At 31.8% G+C, this 12,334-nt stretch overlaps 1 protein-coding gene across 1 annotated transcript; it reads right to left on the minus strand.

Annotated features, from left to right (window-relative positions):
* Positions 1-5,469: 5,469 nt before the first annotated feature.
* On the minus strand, positions 5,470-6,499 carry LOC145029301 (transcription factor DIVARICATA-like). The gene is made up of 2 exons (XM_078977879.1): positions 6,129-6,499; positions 5,470-5,919 (listed from the first exon to the last, which is right to left on the minus strand). The coding sequence occupies exons 1-2, from the start codon at positions 6,488-6,490 to the stop codon at positions 5,625-5,627; spliced, it is 657 nt and encodes a 218-aa protein (XP_078834005.1). The 5' UTR covers positions 6,491-6,499; the 3' UTR covers positions 5,470-5,624.
* Between the last annotated feature and the right edge of the window lie 5,835 nt (positions 6,500-12,334).

A 12,334-nucleotide genomic window follows, 5' to 3' on the forward strand; every position in this document is an offset into this window, starting at 1 on the left:
GAAAATTCTCTGTACGCAGGCAATGGAACCAAACCGGCTTCAATGGCTTCCAAATCTTGAATCAGTTTCTGGTATTGAGCCTTGATGTCTTGAGCAGTTTTTCCTGGAAGCAATTCTGCGATCAACTCCCACCTGTTTTCTGCGTCTTCCGGGTACAGAGTGAGGGCGTTTTCAAAAATTTTGTTTTCATCCCAACTCCAGTTCACGTTCGCCATTCTTTCTTTCTTTCTTTCTGGAAAAAACACAAGTTCTTACGAAATGAAATTGAAACAATATTGCTATTACAGTGTTTGAGAAGAGAAATGAATTGGGATTGTGATTTATATAACTAACTGGTTCAGCAATGAGGAAGACGAGATATGGTTCATTAATGAGTAACTAACTAAAACAGGGTAAAGTCTCAATTTTGCCCTTAAGATTCTTTAAGTGGTTGTTAACTGATGACTGATGTGGACCAAATCCCATCTGATACAAACTTAAACACAACAAACACATCGGTGGCGCGAATCCAGTGTTTGAAGGAGTAGAAGATGGCTTCATACACCATACTCAAACTCTTAATCGACCCCTTCTTAAGCTTCCACGTGGCTGGCCACTTCATGGATGTCCCTGTTTTTTTCCCATCTTCATGCCCCGATCATCATACTTGTAATTCCAAATTTGAGTAAGTTTCTCCTGTTTTCTCCATTTTTTTTTTAAAAATAAATCAGAGTTTTATTTCTGGAGGCATAAAGAATAATAATGTTGATAAAAGGCGAGGTGTATGTCTTTCTTCTCTAATTAATTTAAAAATGAATAATACGATAACGATAATACATTCAATATATTTTAAGAACCTATGACATTATACTTATTATAGAGGGTCCATTGTTGACCATTGATTTGATTTTGACCGACACTGCGACTTGGAGTGGAAATTGGTCGCAACTCTACAAGCTTAATGAAAAAGACATTCTTTAAGCTCTTTATTTAAATTACACGCACTTTGAGTATAAGGCTTAAGACTTGATTATTTTATCAATGAAAATGGAGATGATATAACTCGAATAACAGGATCTGGTGTTCAATCACTCAAGGCGTTCCTTTTTGAGATTCCATGTAATTATATTATGTTTTATGGAGAAATTTGTATGAGTTCTGAAATTGACAGTAACTTCATTTGCCTCAGAACTGCAAGTTTTAACCCTGTCCTTCAGTTAGTTTGGAAAGGAGTTTTCATTGTTAATATATCATCACAGCATTATATTCCATGAAGAAAGGGTAGATCTTTCAAAATATGATTCTGTAATAGGAAAAAACTGAAATTAGGATGCTATATGATAAGAAATAATATGAAAGTACATTACAATTTCTTGCATTTAACCCTAAATATAAATGTGGAAGTGGACATAGTAATGGCAGAAATGGTGTGTACAACTGAAGCAACTTTATGTTTTTATTTTCATGTCTCTTGAGTCTTGATTCTTATAGTTAGTTGGTGGGTGGTTTGGGTAATTACTTTTGAAAACATGATATGGGGGAATAAGGGAGATTTTCATGCATTTTGATGTCCGGTAACTTTTTCCATGGAGATACTAGCCACTCGAATTGCTGGTAGTTATAATAAATTGATTTAAAAAAATATGTTTTTCCATTGAGGATCCTTCAAAAAGAGGAGTAAAGAATTTTTTTTAAAACAATGTAGAAACGGATTTCCTATGGATTGGGATATATATTTATAAGAATACATTTTCGTCTAATTTTACATGTAGATTTTCGACATACCATAAAAACTACCAAAATCCATTGGTTTTAGGCCGTAATTTCCAAATGATGACCAACAGATTGTATTTTGTCGCTAAGTGTCACAAAAAAAGGTTTGCTCCCAGAATTGAAGTTGGGAATAATAGGACTTGTAAATTTTCGACATACTATAAAAATTACGACAATAGGTTTCTTTTTCAAGTTTAAGCATTCCAACAAACTAATGCACTTCCCATGTTTAGTTTCCCACCCATTTATAGGCTCTAAAGGGATAATACATAGGACCCTTTCTAGATCTACTTGTCTACAGCCCTCATATATATATATATATATATATATATATATATATATATATATATATATATATATATATATATATATATATATATATATATATATATATATATATATATATATATATATAAACTTAGGTACCAAAACACACTATAATATATCGTTTAGTTTTTTTTTTTTTTTTTTGGAAAGGGATCTTCCCTAACGAGGGTTTCCGGGCCAACTTTCGCGCACCGACTAATCCCCCGCTGCAAACATAAAGCTTTGCTTCATGCCCTGGAATCACTGCAGGCGAACCTCCATGGCCACAAGGGCTGAGTGGTGCCAGGATTTGAACATGGGTCAATAGGTTATCCACCATATCTTCCACATGCCTTACCAAGTTACCGTTTCATATATTCATTATAATGTTTTTAAATTTCAACCCCTAACTTGATATACTTTCAAGTTTTTCGAAATTTCATTATTATCTTTCTCTTATATCATATATTTTTTCCAAACACCTACTAGGCTATATATATATATATATATATATATATATATATATATATATATATATATATATATATATATATATATATATATTATAGTTAAAAATGAGAACTACATAAGAAGAAGATAATTGTGTAATGTATAAAATAATGGAAATAAATCAAGTTAGAACTTAACTTACAGGAACATTGGACGATTACAATGTATTATATGATACAAAACGACGTAGTATGATAAGTTTGGGTACGTAAACTTATATTTACTTAAGGGTATATTCACTTTTCCCATATATATATATATATATATATATATATATATATATATATATATATATATATATATATATATATATATATATATATATATATATATAGGAAAAGTGAATATACCCTTAAGGGTATATAAGCTTAGGTACCCAAATTCACAATACTATGGCGTTTTGTATCATATATATATATATATATATATATATATATATATATATATATATATATATATATATATACGTTGTAATTGTCTAATGTTCTTATAATTCAACTTCTAACTTGATTTGCTTTCAAGATTTTTATAAATTTCACATTTATCTTCCTTTTACATAATTTTTATTTTCAACTATAATATATATATATATAGTCTAGTAGGTGTTCAGCAAAAAAATGTGATATAAGAGTACGAAAATAATGAAATTTTAAAAATCTTGAAAGTAAATCAAGTTAGGGATTAAACTTTAAGAACATTATAATGAATATATCAAACAAAACGACGTATTATGATGAGTTTGGGTACCTAGGCTTATATACCCTTAAGGGTATATGATTAGAACTTCTCATTAATGTTATATATCATTCTATCACGCCACTTGTCAACCATCCATTTCAAATTTCAAAATTTAAATTTCCACTTTAATTATATTAAATTAATAATTGATTATCCATTTCAAATTTTAATTTTAAAATTTCTCTTTCTAATTAAATTAAATAAATAATTGATTCTTCATTTTTAATTTGCACTCTCTAATTATATTAAATTAGTAAAATTTGATTGAAATATATGAATATATATATATATATATATATATATATATATATATATATATGAATATATATATATATATATATATATATATATATATATATATATATATATATATATATATATATATATATATATAAGCAAACAAACCTCAACACCTAGTGACCGTACACCGTTTAATTTTGTGTTTCCCGTGCTACCGCTGCTACTACATATGCTTTTCCACTTATTTTCCTCCTCTATTAAGATCATTAGGTGTGAGACTCATGTATTACATGAGTTTCATTAAAAAAATAAATATTAAATTTTAATAATTTGAATAGTTTGAATTTATAAGTAAAATAAGAAAAATTTTGAATTACTAAAATTAATGAGACTTTAATTTATTGAATACATTACATATATAAATGATTTCTAATAAATACTTTACATATATATTACCTTACATATTGAATGTGAAATTTTAATTTAATAAAATGAAAAATAGAATGTGTCCAAATGAATGAGAAGAGTATATGTGGCAAAAAAAACATTTATTTATTATAGTAGATACGTAACATTTTTCTTTGGTCTAACTTTTCCGTACGTTTAATGGCTTATTTAAAGATACAATTTAATGTCATAATCAATGTATGAGAATGATCATGGTGAATTTTTGTGACTATACTTATTTATAGAAAGAATTTAATGTCATGTTCAAGTGATTTATTTTGAATATAATAAATAAAAAACAATTTTTAAAAGGCAGTTTTTTTAGTTTAACTTGTCCGTTGACCGGTTGCCAGTTCAACCGCCTGGTCAATCCGGTTTCCAGCATTTACATGATTTCATCACCAAATAGAATTTACATAATTTCAATATCAAAACCAAAACGCATCATGACATTTATCATAATCAAAAAGCTTTATAACATATACCATTTCTAGTAATAAAACCACACCACTTAAGTCATATAGAAAAACTTATCAAAGATCAAACACATAGGAGTTCTTTGTTATTTTAAGGGTCTATAAAGTTGACCAACATGAACATTAGAAAATATTTCAAACGTCTCTTGTATTTAAAGAGTTTTGATACTCATTTTTTGGAATTGCAAAAAATAGATATCTAATTGATTATCAAACAAAAGATATACACAATTACAAGTAAAGACTAAATAGATGTGAAAAGACCACTAAGTTCAATTACATCGGTTCAACCAAGTTTTGTAAAATTAGAAGGTTCGTTTAGGTCCAAAAATAGGCATAAAATCGGTTCTAATTGAACCACTCCATTCCACGGTTCTCGATCCAATGGATCGGTTCGAACTAATTTTTAAAACATTGATTAAAAAGGTCTTGTTGATATAGATTAGTGTCAAATACAAACCTGTAATATTAGCTTCTAAATCTTGCTGAAATTATTTATATTAGCTTCTAAATATAAAAGTTCAATTACTTATATAACATTTACAAAATCCATAAATTTAAAAAAAAAAAATCTTCTAGCTTTTTGAAATGTAACTCATTAATGATATCTTTAAGATTGATCTTATCTAACATATAATAATAAAGTCCATAAAAATTTTGGACCCTTTGAAAGATGGGTTCGATCATCCTATCACTCACCACCCACCATCTAGGACGGCCTGATTACAAAACTAGATACATACTATCACCCACCATCCACCACCCACCATTTAGGACAGCTTGATTACAAAACTAAATACATACTAGTTATCAGTAAACCAAACCAAACTAATCGAACTTTATTAGTTTTTGGTTTCGGTTAATATTTTGAAAATCAGAATACCAATTAAGGTATTTAAATCGAAGAAAATAAACTGATTACGATTAACCTAACTAGAGACATGCAACCTTGAAACGGAAAAGTTTGACATATACATTTATAATGCTTTGAAAAAATAAATAGAAAAGCATACCGAGCTCCATGGCACTATATATCCAAAATCTTCAAGTCATGTACGAGAATAGAAATTTACAATTGCAATAATGGTTAATTTGCGGGGAGATATGCTGGGATTTTCTACTAATTAAATTAGTCAACAAGATATTGACCTTCAATTAATTAGGGTAGTTTTGATATTCATACCCCATTTGGGGTGGTGCTCCGCCTTGGCCGCTATAGATATTTGCGGGCTGCTGTTGCAGTGGCTGCGCCACCATTGCAGTGGTATCTGGGGTGGTTATGTCGTGGATGCTTGCTCTCTTCCTCTCTTTTGTTAGCGAATTACTCTGTCGGAGGAAATATTTCTGGGCATGGCTGGCCACTTGTGTTGGCGTTCTCGTGACTACGCAGTTCCTTGATATGCTTCGCCAATCACCTTTTCCGTATCTGGTCAACCCCGTCAGGAAATTCCTGTCAAATCCAAAACCCAACAAATTAATTAGTAAATTTGATATCGAATGATTTAATGGAATAAATCAAGATTCAAGAGTCAACGGCGGTTTGACTACTAGGTCAAACTACGCAAATGCAATCAAACCAGAACATATCATTGAGATTATGATTAAGTGGTATTACTGTTTCAAGAAAAAGATGCATTTATAAATTCTTGTACTACGTACCTGTGTTCTTCTTCAGTCCAGGAAGTCCCTTTCTTCCTCTGATCAACTTTTCTGCTTCTGTACTCAGAATCCGAACTTACAAATGATTCCTTAATTACTTCATAATCGTCTGCATATTTTGGCAACTCAACCCGACCCGATTCAATCTCATGCAAATCGTGTAGTAACTCATCGTAGCGAACCCTCACCTCTTCTTCAGTCTTACCTGGAACGGCATCAGCTATCTTTTGCCACCGCCCCTCGATATTCTCCGGAATATCCACCAAAGCCGTCTCAAAGAGTTTGTCTTCCTTCCTTGACCACGTTGTCTTCGCCAGAGATTCGCATACATGATACTTACCTGAATTGCTTTCATTCTCCATACCTTTTTTTTTTTTATCTCTCCAATCTTTATCTACAAACGGCTAGGTTTTATGGGTTTATATAGTTGTATGATCCGTTGAGGAATCTAAGGGATTTTAGAATGGCATCAATTATCCATACCCCTGTCCACTTAATGCTACCCTCTAATCATTAATTTTCAATAATTAAATTATGATGATATATTTTCACTAATTACTACTTATTACTTTTTATAATTAAGTCATGATGACATATATAATAATTGCTATTTACATTTTTCTTTTATTTACAATTTTCTTTTGTGTTATTAAAAGATATTGAAAATTAATTGGATCGATAACGATAACGGTTTTCATATATTAGTTTAAAAAATAATATAAATATCAATTTCATAAAAACGTAAAATGAGAAAGTAAAATGTAATTATTGTGAATAGTCTCATTAGTTATTCGTTAGACTTTTTTTTTATTATAATCATGGTGATTTTATAGATATTATTTGTAATTACAAAGTTATAATAGGCAGTGGCGGACCGTGCGGACTGTCTTAGGGGTTGGGGAGGCCATGGCCTCCCTCGATTTTAGGCCTTCTAATGTGTGATATATATATATATATATATATATATATATATATATATATATATATATATATATATATATATATATATATAATCAGATATTATAGTTGGAAAAAATAATATACTAGAAAGATATCTTTGCCCCGCGGTTTCTAAGATCAAGTGAATATACATGATATATATATATATATATATATATATATATATATATATATATATATATATATATATATATATATATATATATATATATATATAACCGGTAACAAAATTTTCGGAAGATCACAAACAAAATCAAATCCAACCTTGTTTATTTAGGATTCTAGAAAATAAGAAAACTTAATATCTAAAAAACTTCAACGATCTAATCCAAATTATAATAGTTTAACCCAAATTGAGTTTAAGAAAGTAAAAAGTTTAAACTTAGTTTATTCCGACCGTCAGAATACTATTTCTCGAACTCACCGGAAGAACATCGCCGCCGGTTAAAACCACTGTTGTCTTGTAATCTTTTCCGGTCGCCGGATTGTTCATGCCGTTCGTATCGTATGCTCTCTCTCATCACCAGTCGCCGCCTCGCCGGACTGTTGTTGGCTGTTGAAACTTGATCTCCGATTCCATTGTCACCGGAGCCTGCAACTTATTTGTTTCCACCGTCTTCGTTCTCACTTTACCACTTTACTAGGTACATATACTTGTTTCTTTCTTTTACTTTAAATATTCGTTTATATCGATTATATGATTCATAGACTCATAGTCTAGCACTAGAGCACTAGGCAAATAGTAGAAATTCATAAAGTAAAAAATTGTACTTCTGATTCATTATGACCGTATGTGCACACTTTTCTACTCCTTTCACATACTGACATACACATATTGAATTAAGATATTAAATATACATATTGAATTAATATATACCTAAAAGTATGTATACATAATTTTCTATTTATTAATTTATTATTCATGATTTATTATATTTATTAGTTTATTATTCATTATTCTAAACTAAATGTTGATTTATTTGCATATAAATTTATAAGAATTGTACATCGGTACATGTTGGACTAAGATATATATTTATTGTTTTGATATGAAACTAATTTATATCATAAGTATTATATATTATCTTGTTAAAATAAAAAAATCATTTGTTTATTGTAGTGGATATCAACACGAAAAAACAATCAACTATTGATGAGTTTTTTAAAAGAAAACACCCAAGTTTTGTTCAAGATTCCCAAAAGATTAGTTTAGAGATAATTATAGAAGACTTTAAAAATGCAAAAAATCGCCGCGTTCCACTTTGATAAACAATGTAACAATCTTTATATTAATTTTCGTGTTTACACTTTTGATATGTAATTATTTTGAACCAAACAAAACTTGTTAATATAATTTAATTATGAAGTTTTGATATGTCATAATATAGTTCAATTACGAAGTTTTGATTCCGGCCCCTCTAGCTGTAGTGTTTGTGTTCCACCCTGATAATAGGTAGGCATCGAAACAAATTAATTGGATTGTTAACGGTCCATTTTCAATAGAATTTGAACAAATTTTAATTAATTTATTATGTTAAAAACGTACATATATTTTTTTGTTTTATATCTTTCAATAGGCTAGTTTAATGCATTAAATTGTTCGATCTTTGCATAAAATTTAAGAATGAATAATAAAATAATATTTTGGCGCAACAAATAATAAAAAAATTCAAATACATTCACACTTAATCTTTAATATGTATCCAAGGTGTTTCAGAAGTACGAGACATAAGTTGATTGTATAAATCAAAACGCAGCCAATACATAGTTTGCCATGTAGATGCAGACAAACTTTTATGGGCATTCCAATATGCTGTGGTAGGAGGCATTGGGTAATTCCCTTTCAAAAACACCGACATATAATGAATACCATTTACAAGTACCAGCGTAATAGCTCAGTGGGGTTGGAACTCTTCGGGACCTCTCCAAAGAGGGAAGCATGTCATAGATTGTTTGTGGCTTAAACAATGAACGATCACACCAAACTTGTTGGCACTCAAGTAACCAGTCAAAGGCATATGCAACCAATGTTGCTAGAAAGGTGCAGGTGACTGAAACCAACGTAATGACTGGTATACCTCATTAAACCCGTCAGTAAAAACTCTATGATATGCGTAATATTGACTCTCTAACTCTTCAATCAATTGTTTTCGAATATAAAGCCACTGGTCTTCATTATACCCCAAACAAACAGCAACCACTCGAACCCACAATTTCCATCACCTTCTACATCATGTATAGCATCGATGTAATCATGAAATATATTTGGAATACCATTCATTTGGAATGGATAATGCTTTTGGGGCTCATCATTTAAGTAAATCTCACACGAAAAGCTTTGCCTTTGGGGTTCACCATTTAAGTCAATCCCACACGAAAAACTATGTCTTCAGGTTCTTTATTTAAATCCACCCCATTAAACTCTGATGTGGTTGAGATGCTGCATCTACAAGGAGCGTGATTTGGAGGATTGACTTTCTTTTTCTGTTGTTTCTTCACACTTGGTCGTCCACGCGTGTTTTTTTGAACCGTAGGTTCTCCAACATCAGTTTTATGCGGATCATATATCTCTTCTAGCTTTTTCCTATAAAACATTTTCCCGACTTTTGATTATTTGTTGAAGTTTTCTTTAAATTTATCCACTACATCATCGCAATTAATATCTTCGTCTATTACAGACGTCGTATCTAAAATATCAAGCTTCCTCCAAAAGATATCTATTGAATCCAAGGATATATTTTCACCTGCATTGAAATACAAAAATAATTATTTATCTAATATTTAAAAATCTATTTGTGTGTTGTACTTGAATATACTAACCTGAAATCGAGTAAAAAGAAAGTATGCAAGCACATGGTAACCCACAACTGTTACGAAGTTTGCAACCACAATTTGAGGAGTATAACATTAAATCACCCAACCTTTGGATCTCTCCTAATATTATATCTAAAGCTTCGTTTGAAACATAGCCCCGCAACAATTGGAAACACGACAAGTTGTGGTGATTGTAGCGAACAGTCAAGCTATTTTCAAAGCTTTCATTGATCGAAGTAAGTTGTGATTGCACAGCCTGATTAATCCGTTGAATGAATTTATCAAGATTAGAATTTGAAGAGTTTAAAATTTTCTTTAACTTGGAATGTTGACTCTCGGCTCTATTGGTCGTGTTGTTTCCAAAATTGAGATGTTGATCAACCCAAACAGACACAAACATTTCCCTGTACTTGTTTAACAATGTATCATCTATGTATCTCATAATACCTGTGAAGTAAAATAAATTAACAAATAAGTACATAAACAGTAATATGAATGTTATGATTTAGAAATATAGTTAATAAACAAGCTTACGTGGATAATTTATCAACATTGATTGTAGTCGTTTGTAGTTTTCCGTGTATGCCATTAATGTTGGAAACTCAACTAGTAATTTCCATAGTATTTTAAAAGAGGCACGATCTTCATCCAATGTGATAATCTTGCTGGAAATTTTTAAAATGTTTTGCTCAATATGCCATCTACAAAGTAACCATGCCGCATCCGGAAACACTGTTTCACATGCATTGATGAGTGTCAACTCTCTGTCTGTGATTATTACACGTGGGTGCATACACTTATCGAGTATTGACTTTACACAGTTTAACACCCAAGTATAGTTGGCCTCCTTTTCTCTATGTATAAAGGCAAAACCTACAGAGAATGTCTTTCAAATCGAGGTCATACCAACAATTTCTATAAATGGCTTATTATATTTGTTCGTTTTTTAAGTGGCATCTATCATCAATAAAGTTTTGAAAACAAGAATGCAAAACAAATAACCAAAATAACTTTTTGATTAATTGGAAAATCACTCAAAACCAATGTTTTACAATTTGTTCTCATAATCATAAACTCGATTATGGACACATATATATAGCCCAACATACCAACTTGTATTAGACTAGGAAACTTATAACCAACTTGTCATAAACTAAACTTTCCATAAATTAGATTGCTTGGTCTCCAAGTCCTCATCGACTTAGGATTCCAACAATCACCCCCGAATCTCTAAGTCCTTCTAGAGAATTCTTCAACCCGATCCGTATTTAAAAGACGGATTCGTCACTGTCGTCACGTTCCGAAAAATCACCGTCTTTTAATTTTTGGAGTCGTTCCGGACATTCAGAAGCAAAGTGACCCGGTTTGTCACACCGAAAACAAATCACCTTAGATCGATCCTTTTCCCTATTTTTCCGATTCTTCCCACAACAACAATTACAATTTTTGCAATCAGAATTAGAATTGGACAATTTATTGGGCCGACTGCTTTGAGAAACCCTATTATTCCCTTTGGGCCCGCCTGATCCGCCCGACCTGGATAACCCACTATATCCGGATCCACTTGACCCATTAGTCCCATTAAACTCATTTGCTTTATTAGACCCAATCGATCCTTTCCAATTTCCCTTCGTTACCGATGACTTACCCCCACCAGTCGACGACCCACCTCCATTCCGGTCGATTTTTCGGCAAATAGAACCCTCGATTGTCCTTCTCCAGCATCGACTTCCCTTATTCTTTCTTCATATGCCTTCAATCGACCCACTACGTCTTCAAACCTTACCGATTTTAAATCTAGTACCTGTTCAAGAGATGCAACGATGTGAATGAAGTTTCTGGGTAATGATTTGAGGAATTTCTTCACTCATTTTGATTCCTCAATCGTTTCTCCTAATGCCGACGATGTAGACGCGATTCCGGACAGCTTTCCGGCAAAGCTATCGATTGTTTCTGACTCGAGCATCTTCAGGCGATCGAATTCCGACATCAAGGTTTGTAATCTCGCTTCTTTGACTCTACCTGCGCCCACATTATGTGCTCTAATCGCATCCCACAATTTCTTGGCTGAATCCTGATCTCCAATCTGCATTATGAGGTTTTCTGGTAGGGCTTGATATAGCAAACCCATGGCAAGGCAGTCCTTTTCTTCATTGACATCGGTTCCTCGATCAATCACAGTCCAGGCTTTGTGGATGCGTAAGACAACCTTCATACGCATTGCCCACACGGTGTAGTTAGTGGATGTGAGCATCGGACACAAAACTGAGGTTGTCCCAACCTCCTTCACTCTCACCGGAGCTTCTCCTTCTCCCCCTGTATCTGTCATGTTGACCTGACTCGTCAACAGGTACAAATCGATCCCACAGCTTCTCAACCTAAGCTCTGATACCAATTAAAGTTTTGAAAACAAGAATGCAAAACAAATAACC

The sequence above is a fragment of the Lactuca saligna genome, chromosome 2 (genome assembly GCF_052625555.1).
Source record: "Lactuca saligna cultivar CGN05327 chromosome 2, ASM5262555v1, whole genome shotgun sequence".
NCBI lineage: Eukaryota > Viridiplantae > Streptophyta > Magnoliopsida > Asterales > Asteraceae > Lactuca > Lactuca saligna.

Excerpts from the sequence above, each read along its gene's own strand:
- LOC145029301 (XM_078977879.1), bottom strand. The coding sequence starts at position 6,490 with ATGGAGAATGAAAGCAATTCAGGTAAGTATCATGTATGCGAATCTCTG. Across the intron at positions 5,920-6,128 it reads TGGACTGAAGAAGAACACAG|GAATTTCCTGACGGGGTTGA; the intron begins GTACGTAGTACA and ends TGGATTTGACAG.